This window comes from Rhinatrema bivittatum, chromosome 1 (genome assembly GCF_901001135.1).
Source record: "Rhinatrema bivittatum chromosome 1, aRhiBiv1.1, whole genome shotgun sequence".
Lineage (NCBI taxonomy): Eukaryota > Metazoa > Chordata > Amphibia > Gymnophiona > Rhinatrematidae > Rhinatrema > Rhinatrema bivittatum.
The window spans coordinates 242850593-242868997 of record NC_042615.1 but is presented as its reverse complement, the minus strand read 5'-3'; the positions used below and the strand labels follow the sequence as shown (position 1 = coordinate 242868997).

The 18405-nt window shown below is 42.0% G+C and overlaps 1 protein-coding gene across 1 annotated transcript in view; it reads right to left on the bottom strand.

The window, feature by feature from the left end:
* SUCLG1 (succinate-CoA ligase alpha subunit) overlaps positions 1 to 18405 on the bottom strand; it is a 178027-nt gene that overhangs the window by 20339 nt on the left and 139283 nt on the right. Inside the window, exon 7 of the mRNA XM_029593343.1 lies at positions 1597 to 1748. Coding sequence (XP_029449203.1) covers positions 1597 to 1748 — 152 coding nt within the window. The remainder of the gene's footprint in view (positions 1 to 1596; positions 1749 to 18405) is intronic.

The following is an 18405-nucleotide window of genomic DNA, read 5'->3' as shown; positions in this document are numbered from 1 at the left end:
CTGCAACTGGCACAGTAGGCTGCCCCCAGCAAAGCTTTCATTCTCTGTCTTCATCTGCTGGTAGGGGACAAAACCCCATGCATTTGGTAAGGATGCTAGAAACAGCAAATTTGTAGCAGGGTTTTTTTTTAAATGTAGTCTAAGAGTATAATAAAAAGGAGACCGAGGCTAACACTCTCCCCTCCCTGGCCTGGTATGTCTCTTCCCTCCCCCAGTACTCTCCTCAGCCAGACCCTAGGATTCCCCTCCCCTCCCTAACCCCAGCACTCTCCCTCTCCACTCCAGGTATTCTCCCTAGCCAGAACCCTGTATCTCCCTCCATGATCCCTCCTACTTCAGACTTCTTAGCTCCAGCACAGGAATCTGTCATGCAACTGGCTCCCGCTTTTCCTGCAATTGGGTTGAAGAAAAGGCAGCCAGCACATATGGCCTGCGTGCTTTTGATGGCTCTATCCATGGCAGCAACCTCCCCTTCCCTTCTCTGTGGCACAAAGAGTAGGAAAACAAAGATACAGTAGCTCTGTGCCAGTCTTCAGTTGATGTCAAAATCAAAAGCCAGCAATGTCAGGCCTTTGATGAAACGTGAACAGGAAGAGCCATGAAGCTGTAGGAGGGCGAGCCAGTCAAACTATTTATTGCACTACAACATTTTTAAAGGTACAAACACCTGTTGGCCATTTTGGCCCATGGGTCATAGTTTACCCACCCCTCTCTATCACCTATCAGTTTGTAAACTTATTTACCCCTAGAACTCAACCTGTAAGCTTCCAAGCTTGATTATGAAAGTTTCTTGTAACAGTGTCAAAGGCCTTATTAAAAATGTAAGCAGACCACACCAAGCACTGTTCTGATCCAATTTTCAGATCACCCAAAGCATCGCATTAGATCAGTTTGCCACAACCTCTCCTTAGTGAATCCATGCTGCTTAGAATCCTATAATCTGCTGATATTACATAGTCCTTTCCTTAAGTGACTCAATTTTTTCCACAAAGATCATAACACAGTAGTTTGTAGTTGCCAGTCTCCTCATCAGTACCAATGAGGGCCATTTCTGCAGTCCTTTGGAACCTCTCTTTTCTTTAGAGTGCAAATGAAGTGTTGGTAATTGTGCTGCCAGCACTTCTTTAAATTCTTCATATCTTAGGAAGCATCTCATTTAGCACCAATGCCTTGTCCACTTTCAATTTTACCAGTTCCATCTGGCCATTTGCTTCCATAAATTCACTGGAGTAACCTTTCTCCAGTCTGTACTCCTGTCACTTATAGCTCTTTTATGATCCCTGTATCTGTGAATGCAGTTAAAGGTATTTGTTTTGTGGTACAGTTCTCTTCCATATTCTCTCTTTCTTTCACTTAGTCTTACAAATACATTCCTAAACTTTCCTCTTCTACACATCTAAAAACGAGGTTTTCACTTTGTCTTGGATATTTTTAGTGCCATTTGTGCCTTTGTTCTTCTGACTGTCCATCCTTTCTGCTTCTTGCTATGCTTCCAGATATACTCCCTTGTCGTCGTCCTCCTTTTATCATCCCTTTTACGATCCCTTTCACCTTCCAAGGGCTAAACCTTTTCCTGGACACCCAAGCAATACTTACAGAATTGTAATCCTTCAGGAAATCGGCTGCATTTTCTTCAGCACTACCACCAATCTCGCCAATCAGTATGATGCCTTCGGTTTTAGGATCCTTCAGAAACACATCAAGACAATCAATAAAATTTGTTCCATTGAAGGGGTCTCCACCGATACCTAAAAGGAATGAAGAGCAAGGGCATTACTCTAAAGGAAGACCAAACTGTAAATGTGCTTGTGTAGGCAACATGTATATTTCAGTACTAGCTCGGATCCTATAGGGTGAATTTTAAGAGCTGCTCGCGTTAAAAAGCCCATATACGTGAGTATCTGGCAGAGCGCGAGTAACTTGCAATTTAAAATGATCCAATTATGCGTGTATATGCACGTGCAACCCAACGCATGAGAAAAAGGAAAAGAGTTAGGGCGTGTTGGAGCATTCCAGGGCAGAGCCAACATTTTCGTGCATAAATACAGATTTTAAATCCCCCGCCTGCAGCGGGCTATTACCCATGCTTATTTACTTCTGCACTTGATGAGGTGTAAGTAAGAAGAAAACTCATTTTAGGCTTAAAATGCCTGGGTGAGGGGGGTCTCAGTAAAGTGGAGGGAGTGCAGATTGAAGAACCAGAGGGGTCTGGATGACCTAGAGATAGACTGACTATTTAGTCAACCAGTTTGCCCAAACTGGCTATTTCCTTCATGCACATGTGTTTTAAAATCTGCTTAGCTGTGCGTGTTACAGCTGACAAATTCCTAAGGAAGATACACAAATAATGTTTGCTCGTGTAACTGCTTAAAATTAGAAGCACACATATGTGTGCAAGGTGTATTTTAAATAGAATGAGCACATTTGCGTGGATGATTTAAAATTCCTGCATGCAGAAGCAGCAAAATATCAAGTTAATTACAGTTAATAACTTTAAGATTTAAGGATCAATCCATTTAATTCTTTTTTTTTTTTTTTTTTTTTTTTTAAATACATCCCCACCTTGAGAGAGGTTAAATAAGAGCTACAATGACAGCCCTAAAGAGCCATTTGTTGCTTATGAGGATCAGATGATGTATCACTACTCTAAAATATGTTACTTCAGGAAGCATAATACAAAGGTTTTTGGATCATCTACAGTCTATACTGTTTTTTCTTTTATTTACACACTACATCACTGAGCACATGTAAATATTTTGAGAAATACTTAGCTTTACATGTAAAGCTGTTAATTATGTTAAGGAATACAACTGCAATTTTTAAACTGGCAAAATAAAGCATTAAAGGAGGAAAACCTTTTTCACGCTAAATTTAATAAGGTGTAAAATACATAGTATTTCATGTTTTAACACGATCAAAGTTTGAAGCAGGGAACAAAGCAAGCAGCAGAATACAGTTCAGGTATATGTTAAATGCCAAGAAATATACAACTGTACAAAACAATTGTTCTTGTTGCTATATAAAATAAAGTTTCAGAAACAGAAATAAGTTATGTGCAGCTACAGCTGACATTAAAAACAGCTTCAGTAGCTCACTAACTTACTCCTCCATCCTGTCCAACAATTCACCACTAAAGTGCAAGTAGTAAAATGCTCAGATTGTTAATTTATTTATTTCTTTGACCTATTGCTCTACCTTTTTACACATTAACTTAGCAGGTGATGGCAGAAAAAGACCAAATAACCCATCCAGTCTGCTTAGTTAGTCCTTTCCACACTGCTAAGGATACATTCTTGTTGCCAGCCAGAGTGTGACCACTTGTAAGTCCTCTTATCTAGGACGATTTTTTGTCTTCTGTATTTATATTCACACCATCTTAGGTAAATTGAGTATACAAGATCCACACAGACAAGGGAACGACAGGTTGTTGGAGGAGATTTAATTACAAAACTCTATAATTTATTTATTTATGTATCTAGTTTTATATACCATCATTCGGTTTTGCCATCATAATGGTTTACAAAAATACGAAGGTTTATAAGGTTAAGGAGGATAACAAGGTTTTCAAAAAGGTTTAAAAGATTGTTAACATAGGGATATCATATACAAGTTAGTTGCTGTTCAGTTTTTTCACATTTCAATTTTTTGTTATAATACATACTTGTGTTGTTTCATTTTTCTTCAGGTTAGACCGGAGGGGGTTGGCATTGTTTTGTTCATTGAGTGAGTTGGTATGCTTTGGTGAACATCCATGATTTTAGATCTTTTTTGAAAGTTTTTAGGTTTTGTTGAGTTCTGAGTTCGGTTAGGAGGGAGTTCCAGAGTTTTGGGCTTCCTACAGAGATTGCTCTATTTTAGGTTGAGGTGAGTTGTTTGGAACGAGTAGGTGGTGTCAAAACAGGCACCAATACTGTACCAATGTGGTCTTTGCCTGAACTGGCTTCTTAGTTCCCAGGGCGGCCTACCAGACAGCACTGGCTACATAAGTGCTTGAATTTTCGACGGGACATTAGTTATTACTATCCCTGTAACCTGCCAAGCAGACCCAGTTGCTAATTCTTGTCCTCTGTTCCCTGTTTTGCAACCAAGGATCTTCTGTGGTTATCCCATACCCTTTTAAAGTCTGTGGCTGTTTTAGTCTCCACCACCCTCCCTGGGAGGGTATTTACCACCCTATTCATGAAAAAATATTTTCTGGCATTGCTCTTCAGTTTGTCACCTCCGAATCTATCAAGACCCCTTGTTCTAGAGCTTCCTTTCTTTTTAGGTTTCTTATATATTATTGATACCTTTTAGGTAACTGAATGTGTTTCTTATTGTATCTCCTCTGGCTTCTTTTCTCTTCTATGGTATATGTATTTAGATCTAAGTCTCATCTGATAGGACTTCTGAACTTACACTCTTTTGGCAGCCCTTTTCTGGACCACTTCCACTCTGCCTATATCCATCTAAGGGCAAGGCCTCCAGAACTGAACACAATACACTAGATGATGTCTCACTAACTACCTGTACAACAGCATAATTATCTCCTTACAGCTTTTTGGTTTAATCATTTTCTTAATAAATCAAATTATTTATTTATTTAGAAGCTTTTATATACTGATGAATGTTGGGAACATCTCATCGGTTCACAGTAAACAAAAAATGCAGCTAACGAGCTTTACAGAGGACAATGAACAATCAATAAAAGAGGAACAAGAGGAAGAAAAGTATGGGGCTAGTCAACTAGGGCGTATTGCAGAATTAAAACAGAGCAATGTACAATAAGGGTGGGATCAAACAGTGATTAAAAAATATAAGATTAAATAATACAGAATGTCATGTAAGTTGAAATAAATTAGTATTCAAACATATAAGGCAGGATAACATAGTATTAAAAGGGGAGGAAGGCACTTATGACTAAGCTTGTGTAAAGAGGGAAGTTTTCAGGTTCTGCTTAAATTTTTTGTGACAGGGTTCCTGACGCAGGAAGGAGGGAAGTTTGTTCCACAGGACGGGTCCTGCCACAGATAATGCCCGGGCTCTAGTGGAGCCGAGTTTATACTGCTTAGGGGAAGGGATGGGAAGTGTTGCTCTATGTTGCTGCCTAATGGGTCTGTTTGAGCTGTGAAAGGTAAGGTGCTCAGAGAACCAGTGCATGTTTTGGTTATGGAGTGCTTTGTGGATAAGAGTGAGGGTTTTATATGTTATTCTTTCTGCGACAGGTAGCCAGTGAAGGTGTTTTAACACCGGGGTGATGTGATCGTTTTTGTGTGTGTTAGTGAGGATGCGTGCAGCAGCATTTTGGAGTAATTGGAGTGGTTGGAGTGTGCTTTTGGGTAAACCTAGGAGAAGAGCATTGCAATAATCAATTTTGGAGAGAATGAATGCTTGGAGTATAGTGCAAAAGTCGTTGAAGTGTAGTAAGGGTTTGATTTTTTTGAGGGTGTGCAGTTTGAAATAACAGGCTTTGAGGGTGTTAATGTATTTATTGAAGGAAAGATGGTTATCAATGGTGATGCCAAGACTGCGTACATGTTCGCTGGAAATCAAGGGGGGATGGGGGTTGTGGCCTAGGTGCAGGGGAGGGGCAATGCCAGGGGGAGTGATGTGTAGTATCTCTGTTTTGGCAGTGTTGAGTGCTAGGAAGTTGTTTGTCAATAGTGTGTTAATCACCGATAGAGTGGAATTCCAGGTCTCAGTAGCTTTATGAAGTCTCTTTTGTCCTGTATGTATGTCTTGATTAGATTGTTAAGATCTACCGAGTAGGGACATATGTGTATTTGTACAGTGCCACATATATCAAGTAGTGCTATAGAAGTAATTAGTAATCACAGTAGTCCCTATACCCCAGAGGTAATAAGGTGAAAAAACAAATTAAGCTTGCTGACAACATTATTCATATCTTATCAACTGAACAAAGGAGCATCAGAGCCCTGACCACTTGGGCATCCAACACTAATGACTCACTAAATATGGTCAAGTTGGGAGAGAAAGCAAATGTTGCTTAGCTGTAACAGGTGTTCTCACAGGACAGCAGGATGTTAGTCCTCACATATGGGTAACATCACAGGATGGAGCCTAATTACGGAACGCTTTTGTCAAAGCTTCCAGAACTTTGACTGGCCCCTGCTGGGCATGCCCAGCATGGCACTAACCCTGCAGCCAGCAGGGGTCCCCCTTCAGTCTTGTTTAAAAGCTACAGGTAGTGCCGAAAAATAAAATAAGAAAACGTTACGAACCCAACACTGCGGGGCGGCGGACGGGTTTCATGAGGACAAACATCCTGCTGTCCTACGAGAACACCTGTTCAGGTAAGCAACATTTGCTTTCTCAAAGGACAAGCAGGATGGTAGTCCTCACATATGGGTGAGTACCGAACTGAGGGTGTCCGAGAAATGCACCAAATGTACCCAGGTGTGCAAGGCACTAGGACTGGGATAAAAATTTGGCCAAGGGCATCCTGAACCCTAACGGGCAGGCGGAAGGGTGTTGGTACGTCACGTTGTAAATAGGTTACGAAGGACAGACTGGCCGAAGATGGAATCTTGTCTTCCAGCCTTGTCCAAGCAATAGTGGGCTGCAAAGGTGTGGAGAGAACTCCAGGTGGCAGCCCTGCAAACGTCAGGAAGCGGCACCAATCGTAGGTGCACTACTGAAGTCGCCATGGCCCTCACAGAGTGTGCTTTAACACGGTCTTGAAATGGAATGCCCGCTTGCTGATAGCAAAAGGATATGCAGTCTGTCAACCAGGAGGAGAGAGTCTGTTTACCCACAGGCTGCCCTAACTTGTTAGGATGGAAAGAGACAAAAAGAGTTGAGTGCTTTCCCTGTGGGCAGCTGTACGGTCTAGGTAGAATGCTAGAGCCAATTTACAGTCAAGGGTATGCAGAGCCTGTTCTCCTGGATTGGAATGGGGCCTGGGAAAAAAGGTAGGTAGTATAATGGATTGATTGAGAGAAAGTCCGAAACTACCTTAGGCAAAAATTTAGGGTAAGTGCGGAGTACTGCCCGGTCCTGCAGAAGTTTAATGTAAGGTGGATAGGTAACTAGAGCCTGTAATTCACTAACTCTGCGAGCTGAAGTGATTGCCAGAAGGAAAATCACTTTCCATGTGAGATAGCAAAGATCACAGGATTGAAGAGGCTCGAATAGTGGTTTCATGAGCCAACCCAAAACCAGATTGAGGTCCCAAAAAGGGGCCGGAGGACGCAGTGGAGGCTTGAGGTGAAGCAAGCCCTTCAGAAAACATGTTACAAGGGGTTGGACTGATATGGGTACATCCCCGACATCTTTATGGAAGGCGGCTACCGCAATGACATTCATTCTGATGGAAGACGTTTTTAGACCTGACTCCGATAAGTGCCAGAGATAGTCCAAAAACTTCGTGATTGGACAGGTAAAGGGGTCAAGGGACTGAGAAGAGCACCATGACGTAAACCTGTTCCATTTGTAAGAGATTTTCTCGTGGAAGGCTTCCATGAAGCAATCAGGTCACAGGAAACTGGTTCAGAAAGGTTAAGTGGATGAAGGATAAACCTTTCAACATCCATGCAGTCAGGGACAGGGCTTGAAGACTGGGGTGGCGCAGGCACCCGTCGTTTTGAGTGATCAGAAGTGGGTCCTTTCCTAAGGGAATGTGCCTGCGAATGGAGAGAACCTGAAGTATTGGAAACCACACTTGGCGTGGCCAGTGAGGCGCTATCAGGATCATGGTTCCCTTGTCTTGACGTAACTTCACGAGAGTCTTCGAGAGAAGAGGCAGTGGAGGGAATGCATAAAGTAGATTGGTTGCCCACGAAAGGGAGAATGCGTCTCTGGGTTGAGAGTGTTTGCTGTGAATGAGAGAGCAGAAGTTTTCTACTTTGCGGTTTTGAGTAGATGCAAGGAGGTCTATCTGAGGATATCCCCATTGTTGGAAGATGGAGTTCGCTGCTGAGGGGTTGAGAGACCACTCGTGCGGTTGAAAGATGCGACTCAGCTTGTCTGCCAAAACACTGTCCACTCCCGGCAAGTAAGTGGCCCTGAGGTACATCGAATGGGAGAGAGCTTCCGCCCATATCTGTGCAGCTTCCTGACACAGAAGGAAGGCGCCTGTGCCTCCCTGTTTGTTGATGTACCACATGGTCACCTGGTTGTCCGTCTGGATCAGGATAACTTGATTTGAGAGGCGATCCTGAAATGCCCTGAGAGCATATCTGATCGCTCGAAGCTCCAGGAAATTTCTTTGGTGTTTGGCTTCCTCTGGAGGCCAACTTCCTTGTGTCTGCAAATTGGCCACGTGAGCTCCCCAGCCGAGGTTGGAAGCATCGGTGGAGAGAGTTAATTGAGGGTCTGGAGCCTGAAAGGGAAGCCTTGGAGGAGATTGATCTGATTTTTCCACCAGGCAAGAGACTGACTGAGTGAGTCGGTTAAGTGACAATGGTCGACAGGGGCTGAATGTTTTGAGTCCATTGTGACCTTAGAGTCCACTGCATGACTCTCATGGCCAAATGGGCTATTGGTGTGACCTGAACAGAGGACACCATGTGTCCCAGGAGGATGAGAAAGTGGCATGCAGTCGCGGAGTGCTGAGACTGTAGCTGGTGTGCAAGAGACACGAGAGCTCGCTGTCGAGGCAGAAAAGCCTTTGCCTGCAAGGTGTCCAAGTCTGCCCCAATGAACGACAAGGTTTGAGATGGGACTAAGTAGGATTTGTCATAGCTGATGAGAAATCCTAATGAAATTAGAGTGTGTAAGGTTAGATTGAGGGATGACAGAGCAGCTTGCTGAGTGGGAGCCCTGATTAACCAATCGTCTAGATAGGGGTAGATGTGAACACCTTGAGTCCTGAGGAAGGCTGCAACTACTACGAGGCATTTTGTGAAGACTCGTGGCACAGACACTAGGCCGAATGGAAGCACTCAGTATTTATTTATTTTATTTATTTATTTAACGTTTTTATATACAGACAACCGTTTGCACAGTACTGATAGTGCTTGGGGCCTACTAGAAACCTCAGGTATTTGCGATGAGATGGAGTTATCGCAATATGAGTGTATGCGTCCTGGAGGTCCAGAGAACAGAGCCAGTTTCCTCTTTGTAGAAGAGGAAGAAGCGAGCCTAAGATTACCATCTTGAATTTCTCTCGCTGGAGGTACTTGTTGAGGGCCCGTAGGCCCAGAATAGGCGAACGCCTCCCAATTTTTTGGGGGATTAGAAAGTACTGGGAATAGAATCCTAGGCCATGCTGAGAGTAGGGTACCGGTTCTATTGCCTTGGACTGGAGAAGGAGGGAGACCTCCTGATCCAGAAGGATGGAGTGATCGGATGTTCTCCACTTCGGTAGAGGTGGGGAGTCCGATGGCAAGAAGAGAAAGTTTAGATGGTAACCCTGAGCAATTATCGCCAGTACCCATTGGTCTGAGGTGATTGATTGCCATATGTTGTTGAAGTGGCACAGTCGACCTCCCACTGGTATGTGAGGCAATGGAAGCTGGCTGCTGCTCTCTAGGCAGAAGTAAAAAACCTGAAGCAGGACCTGGTTGAGGTGCTGCTTGCGGTTTTTGTTTCCGTGTCTGACGAGACTGGGCTTCTTGAAAAGGTCTCATGGAATGGGATCTGGTTGGTGGCGGGTAGGACTTCTTCGGGCGGAAGAATGAATTCTTAGGATCCTTTTGGAAGGGCTGTTTTGAAGAGTAGTCAGAAGGCATCAGAGAGAGCTGTCTTAGGGTCTCATGATGGTCCTTAAGTTCCGCCACCATCCGTTGAATCTGTTCACCAAACAAATTATCTCCTACACAGGGAAGGTCGGATAACCTGTCTTGTACCTCAGGGCGAAGGTCGGAAGACTTGAGCCAGGCCCATCTCTTTGCCGAAATAGCGGCTGCAGATACCCTAGTAGCAGTGTCAAAGATATCGTAAGATGATCTGATCTCATGCTTGCCTGTCTCAAAACCCTTGTTTACTAGGGTTTGGAGCTGATCTTGAAATTGCTGAGGCAGGGAGTCTGTGAAATCTTGTATCTGCTTAAAAATGACCCTATTATATTGGTTTATATTAGGGGTGTGCATTCGTTTTGAACTTATAGGTAAAACGCAACTTTTTTTTTTTTTTTTTTTTAACTTAAAAAAGTGATGAGGCGAAAACGATCGGATTTCCAACTTATTCAACATAGCTATGTTGAATACGTTGGAAATCGCGATTGTTGATCCTAAATACAAATTTAAACCCTCACCCTCCTTAATCCCCCCCCAAGACTTACCAAAACTCCCTGGTGGTCTAGCAGGGAGTCAGGACGCCATTTCTGAACTCCTTTGCGAGGAGCACGTGACGTCGGCGTCACATCGGAGTGACGCAGACATCACGTGATTCCCCGCGGGTTCGCTCCGGGACCCTCGTTGGACCCAAAAGGAACTTTTGGAGGCCCTCCCAAGCTGGCCCCCCCAGCTGGCCCCCCCAAGCTGGCCAAAAGTTCCTTTTGGGTCCAACGAGGGTCCCGGAGCGAACCCGCGGGGAATCACGTGACGCCGACGTCACGTGCTCCTCGCAAAGGAGTTCAGAAATGGCGTCCTGACTCCCCGCTAGACCACCAGGGAGTTTTGGTAAGTCTTGGGGGGGGATTAAGGAGGGTGAGGGGTTTAAATTTTTATTTAGGGAATCAGTGCACGTATGGACATACTCAACTTATGGAATTCTCCATATGTCCATATTGACCGAAATTGACCCCCCCCCCTTTCGACTTATGGATTTATGAACATAAACTTTTGGTCTGCACATCCCTAGTTTATATAGAGCTGATAAGCGGCAATTCAGGAGATGAGCATTGATCCTTGGAAGACACGGCGACCAATGGCATCTAGAAACTTCTGTTCCTTGCCAGGGGGAAAAGAAGTATGAGGCTTTGATCTCTTTGCTCTTTTCTGTGCAGATTCTACCACTACAGATTGGTGATCCAATTGAGGTTTCTGAAAACCTGGAGCTGACTGCACCAAATAGGTAGTGTTAGCTTTTCTGTGGACTGGAGCAATGGAGCCAGGATGTTCCCAGTTCTTCTTGAGGAGATCCAGAAGAACCTGTGGACAGGGATGGAGGTTATTTCCTTGGGAGCATCCAGGAATTGTAGCAACTCCATCATCTGATGTCTATCATCCTGTTCAGTCTGTAATTGGAAGGGAACCAATTCAGACATTTCCTTCACAAAATTTATAAAGGAAAGGTCCTCTGGAGGAGAATGCTTTCTACTTTCAGTAGGTGAAGGTGGTGAAGGCAAATCATCGGTGTCTGGGGAGGAATCATAAGTCCAGGTATCATAGGGATCAGCACCTGCCCCTCTAGGAACTAGAGGAGGACGGGGTGATGGGATACCCAAGGGTCCTGGTCTAGGCTCCGAAGGAATAATTGGAGGCACCGATGAAGGCATCGAGGGCACTGGCGCAGGCATCGAGAGCATCGATGGATGGCTCTGTGGCACCGACGGTGCCTTTTCTGGACGGGGTTTCTTCGACGGCAGCTTGGACGATGGCGAGGTCGATGATTTCACTCCCTTGATGGTCCGAGACTTTCGATGTTGATGGCGATGTTTGTCCCTGCGATCCCCTCGGTCCTGAGGGGGAGTAGAGGGTTCGAAGGCTGAGATGTTGTCAATGCCGGATGGTCACCGGCCGGGGGCAATGCTGGCGCAAAGTTGACAGAGCCGGTTCTGATGATGTTGATGCAATGGACAGAGTCGGGGTTTGAGCACGGAAGAGAAGTTCCATCTTCTCCATTCTGGCCTTGCGACCTTTTGGTGTCATTAGGGAACATTTGGTGCAGGTCAAGTCATCGTGCTCTCATCCAAGACACATTACACAGACTTTATGGGGGTCTGTGATGGAGATGGTGCGATTACAGTACAGGCACCGATGGAACCCCGACACCATGGCAAAAATTGAGCAGCGGTACAGTCGACAGCCAGTAGGCCATGAGGGCCAAACTTGACGGTAATCAATAGAGAACAGGTAAAAAAACTTATCAGAGTACCGTGGCTTGAAAAAGTTAAAGAAGGGACCCCTGTGGGACAAATTAACTTTTAGTAATTCCGTGAGGAAAATTCCTGTCAGGAATCTCTGCAGAGCTCCTTAACCACGAGGCTACTGTTGCACGGAAAAAAGAAGACTGAAGGGGGACCCCTGCTGGCTGCAGGGTTAGTGCCATGCTGGGCATGCCCAGTAGGAGCCAATCAAAGTTCTGAAAACTTTGATAAAAGTGTTCCGTGATTGGGCTCCATCCTGTGATGTCACCCATATGTGAGGACTACCATCCTGCTTGTCCTGTGAGATCCTAGGGATAGGGGCTTTGGTGGAGAACAGGAGCCCAGCTGTGTGAGAATACATGAGGCAGGCTCTGTGTGCATGCACACAAGCAGCTGTATGTTCATGCAGACATGAGATGCAAATTCTGTTGTCGGCATGCTATGAGGCAGACTATGTAGGTGGGAGGGGGACACAGGGGCAAGATAGTTGATCACCCCAACTAGGATACCTTTCATTTCTCTAGACGCAAACGAAACGGAGGGGGTCTCTTAATCTGCAAAAAAAGAACAAACTTAAATAATACAAATCTGAAATAAACCCGTCCAATGAAGTTGCAATACTAAAATCTCCACTTCTAAATATTGGTCTGATCTATATCCCACCCGGAACACTCCTAAAAGACTACTCACCTCTAATCGAAATCTTCACTAAAGCGTTTCTGGTGCCAGAAACAATCCTAATCGTAGGAGACTAACCTTCATGTAGACAGCAGACCGAAATCTACAGCATGCGAAATCTTTCTAGATTCTATGAGAGCCATGGGGTGGACACAATTTGTAAGCAACCCCACCCATAAAGCAGGGCACATCTTTGACCTAATTTGTGCCAATCGCAATAAATGATTAATGAATTCTTCTCACAAAATATTACCCTGGTCTGATCACCAACTAATAATTATGAATTAAAACTATGAATTAAATTTTAAAACCCACATATCCAAAAAAGTTAAGGAAGGTTTTAATAGATTAAGACTGCTGAAACGTTTAAAACCGCTGCTCTCTCAAAATAATTTTAGATATGTTGTACAGATGTTACTGTTCTCAGGGCTTGATTATTGCAACTCGACTATGTTAGGACTTCCAAAAACAACTATGCGACCCCTACAGGTGATTCAGAATGTTGCAGCAAGAATTTTAACAAATACAAGAAAACGAGATCATATTACACCAGTCCTAAAATCATTACATTGATTCTATACTCAATTGGCAGCCAAACATAAAACTTTATGTATGATTCACAAGATTATATATGGAGAAAAAACTGACTGGCTGAACTCAAATATCAAACTTCACGTGCCCCAACGAGAACTAAGGTCAGCAAACAAAGGATTAATGTCAGTGCCTACAGTAAAATCTGCAAATCTTAGCGAAGTGAGGGACCGGGCCATTTCGATCGCAGGGCCAAAACTGTGGAACGGTTTACCAGTAGACCTTAGAGTGCAGGACAACCTGAAAAAATTCAAGAAAGATCTAAAAACATGGTGCTTTCAGCAAACATTTGGAATCGAAACTAGAGAGCTTTAGCTAAGTCAGAAGTTAGAGGATTCTTTTTATTTTCTTAACTATATCTTGTTTTGATGTGTAGATTTTAACTATCATACTAACTTTAATTTGTATTGAATTTTTACTGTATTTATTCCTGTTTCTAACTGCTTTTATTGAATTTTATCATGTAAACCGTAAAGATAGAATTTTGTATTCTGTGACACAGTATATAAAAGTTGCACAAATAAATAATAAATAAATAATAAAGGCTGAAGTAACCCTCCTCACCACACAACAAACGCACATAATAATCAATCTTTCATGTACCGAAAAAAAAACCTGAAACGCTCAAAGAAACTATTAAAAATAAAATAACTGAGTTTGATCCCGATAATGCCACCTCATCTGTTGACTCCTAGGATAAAATAATCAATGAAATAGCGGATACCCTATGCCCAATCCAGAAAAAACCATTCCAAAATGAAGGCAACACAACTAAACAAAAGAAACCTTGGTATGGCGAAGAGCTAAGATATGCTAAACAGACCTTGAGAAAATTCTGAAAAGCAATGGAGGAAATGCCATACTACAGAATCCCATAAAAAATATAAATCTGTATTAACAAAATATCATGAACAAATCAATAAAGCAAAAAAAGAATACTATGCAAAATATATTCATGATGCAATATTTAATTCAAAACTACTCTTTGAAACAGTTACAAACCTAATCAAGGATCCATTCTCTTCCATTTCAAATAACTATGACTTTACAAAGAACTCATGCAATGAATATGCTAATTCATTGTTAAAATCAATACACTTAAATCACAATTCTCCCCCTGCCAACCAACAAAAGAACTGGAAGAAACATTTGGTGAAGTGAAATATAACTCACTTGACATAGTATCTAAATTTGAAGTAAACCAAATCATCACTAAAATAAAGCCTGCGACACACCCACTGGACCCTTATCCCAGTGAGTGCCCTGAAAAAAGTAAACTGCATAATAACCCCGATATTCACAACCATAATAAACCATTCGCTAGCAGAAGGATTGGTCTCCAACAGGGCAAAACAAGCTGTGATTAAACAAATTCTAAAAAATGAAATCAGCAGAATCTATGCTTGGGACAATTACTAACCAATATTCTACCTGCCTTTCATTGCGAAAGTCCTAGACCAGAAATTATGATTAAAGTTTCTTACAGTTCTCATGTTATTTACATTTGATGTTGCATACTTATGCCAGTTTTCGGCTCCTCATCTCTCTATACTCTGTTATCCCATACCCAGTACCTGTTTGATGTATTTTCTACCTGCAGTTCTAATGTAAACCGGTATGATGTGTCCACTAATACCGGTATAAAAAAAAAAAAAAAAAAAAAGAGTTAAATAAATACATAAACTACCTAGAAGATAACAATATACTATACCCAAACCAGTTTGGATTCAGAAAATAATTGCTCAACAGAAACCTCCTCATTTCTTTAACTGACCCTGTTCTACAGGGCTTTGATAACAATTAATCATATATCCTGGTACTAATAGATTTAACAGCAGCATTCATCACAGTTGACCATACACTCTATGCCACCAACTGAGAGAAATTGGAATAGGCGGAAATGTTAATTGTTTTTCTTGCTTCCTAAAAGATAGGACATTCCAAGTCAAACTAGGTAATCAAATTTCAGACACCTTCCTGATTGATACAGGCGTCCAAGGTTCAACACTCTCGGCCACTCGATTCAACATCTACCTGCTGCCTATATGCGTATTGCTAGCAAATCTAGGAATCAACTTCTTCCCATATGCAGACATACAATTCTACATTCCTTTCGACAAAACATTCAAAAAAACTGCAGCATCTCTGTCAACACACATGAAGTCCATACAACAAAAACTCTCTCAACTGAAACTAACTCTAAACCCAAAAACAACGGAAACTGTTTGGTTAAGGAGAGAACACAATCAAATCACCAACCCTAAATCTAGGAATTACCAGTATTACTCCATCAGATGAAGTACGAGACGTATGAATTCAGATCAACGAGAACTTCACTATGAAAACGCATATAAGCAAATTAATCAAAACAGTATACTCCAAGTTGAGAATATTACATCGACTAAAACCTCTGTAACAATACAAGACTTCCACACTACAAACACATATTTTCAAACGGAGACTTCTACAACTCCCTTTTACTAGGCCTCCCCTCAAGTCTACTAAAACCACTATAGTTACTTCAAAATGCATCCGCAAAACTCTTACTAGGGACAAGGAAATTCAAACACATCACTCCCTCGCTGATTGCCCTGCACTGGCTTTTTGCACAATCCAGAATTATAAAGGTTTATCCTAATTTTCAACATCATGAACAATATTGATCCATGATTATTATTTATTTATTTAGTACTTTTTTATACCAACATTCATGATACAGATCATATCATATCGGATAACAAGGAACAGGGAGTGCCACATCAACCCTACACACCAAAAAGAAACTTAAGATCACAAAAAAAGGAGTTCTAATTGTACCCTCCACTCGGAACACACACCTAATGTAAATATGAGACTGAATGTTTTCAACAGCAGGACCCAAGCTGTGGAACTCACTTCCAGAGCCATTACGTCAGATAACAGAAAGTAAGTTTCAAGTGTGAAGTGACAACATGGCTCTTTAGAAAGGCATACGATTTAACATAAAATGCCAATATGCTGATAACTGCAACGACAGTACCAGAGATAATGCTAGTTGAGCAAGCAATACAGAGTATTGCTAGTAGAATTAGAATTTGTATTTACTGTTGTGTTGACCTAGAAAAAGTATCAATATGAACTAAATTATATAGTAACTACTTTTATATCCTAGAACATGTATGACTATGAACTAAAATATGTACTTGCTGTGGTGTTGAATTAGAAGGTGAATGTTGACACAAAGTATATGATCATAGACCATGAATATGAATGCTGATACTGTAAACCATTATCTTCTTTTGGAACGACAGTATATAAAGCCTAAATAAATAAATAAATGAATGAATGAATGAATGAATGAATGAACATTGAAAACTTTCAAAACCAACTTAGCTCTGCAAGCAAATAAGCTATATACAAACAGAAAGGCAGACTATAGGCTAACAAGAATTAGGTGGGATCCCTTCAACTAGTCTGACAAAACTCACGGAACGAAAATTAGCAGGTAACAATCAAATTTGTCCTTCCTTACCCACCAGACCAATCTAGCAAACTGAGATGTACCCAAGCTACTTATACACTGGGAGGGAGCTTAAGAAACCTGCCCTCAGAACACTTGCCCCAATGGAGGCAGACTTTTGGACTCGAAAATTCTATCTGTAATGTTTGAAAAAGTATGTAAAGAAATCCAAGTTGCTGCTTCTCAAAACTCCTCTGGAGGGACCAAATGAAGCTCTACCCAAAAGGCAGCCAATGCCCTAGAAGAATGATAAGAACATAAGAAATTGCCTTGCTGGATCAGGCAAAGGGTCCATCAAGCCCAACATCCTGTTTCCAACAGAGGCCAAACCAGGCCAAACAAAAACCTGGCAAATACCCAAACACCAAGAAGATCCCATGCTACTGATGCAATTAATAGTAGTGGCTATTCCCTAAGTCAACTTGATTATCAGCAGTTAATGAACTTCTCCTCCAAGAACTTATCCAAATCTTTTTGAACCCAGCTACACTAACTGCACTAACCTCATCCTCTGGCAACAAATTCCAGAGCTTTATTGTGCGTTGAGTAAAAAAGAATTTTCTCCGATTAGTCTTAAATGTGCTACTTGCTAACTTCATGGAGTGCCCTCTAGTCCTTCTATTATCCAAAAGTATAAATAACCAATTCACATCTACTCGTTCAAGACCTCTCATGATTTTAAAGACCTCTTTCATATCCCAGCTCAGCCGTCTCTTCTCCAAGCTGAACAGCCCTAACCTCTTCAGCCTTTCCTCATAGGGGAGCTGTTCCATCCCCTTTATCATCTTGGTTACCCTTCTCTGTACCTACTCCATTGCAACTATATCTTTTTTGAGATGTGGCGACCAGAATTGTACACAGTATTCAAGGTGCGATCTCATTATGGTGCGATACAGAGACAATATGACATTATCCATTTTATTAACCATTCCCTTCCTAATAATTCCTAACATTCTGTTTGCTTTTTCGACTGCTGCAGCACACTGAGCTGAAGATTTCAAAGTATTTTCCATTTTGATGCCTAGATCTTTTTCCTGGGTGGTAGCTCCTAATATGGAACCTAACATTGTGTAACTACAGCAAGGGTTATTTTTCCCTATATGTAACATCTTGCACTTGTCCACATTATATTTCTTCTGCCATTTGGATGCCCAATCTTCCAGTCTCACAAGGTCCTCCTGTAATGTATCACAATCTGCTTGTGATTTAACTACTCTGCATAATTTTGTTTCACCCGCAAATTTGATAACCTCACTCGTCATAATTCTTTCCAGATCATTTATAAATATATTGAAAAGCACCAGTCAAAGTACAGATCCCTGAGGCACTCCACTGTTTACCCTTTTCCACTGAGAAAATTGACCATTTAATCCTACTCTTTTTCCTGTTTTTTAACCAGTTTGTAATCCACGAAAGGACATCGCCTCCTATCCCATGACATTTTAGTTTTCTTAGAAGCCTCTCATGAGGGACTTTGTCAAACGCCTTCTGAAAATCCAAATACACTACATCTAACCGTTCACCTTTATCCACATGTTTATTAACCCTTTCAAAAAAATGAAGCAGATTTGTTAGGCAAGATTTCCCTTGGGTAAATCCATGTTGACTGTGTTCCATTAAACCATTTCTTTCTATATGCGCTACGATTTTTATCTTTAGAATAGTT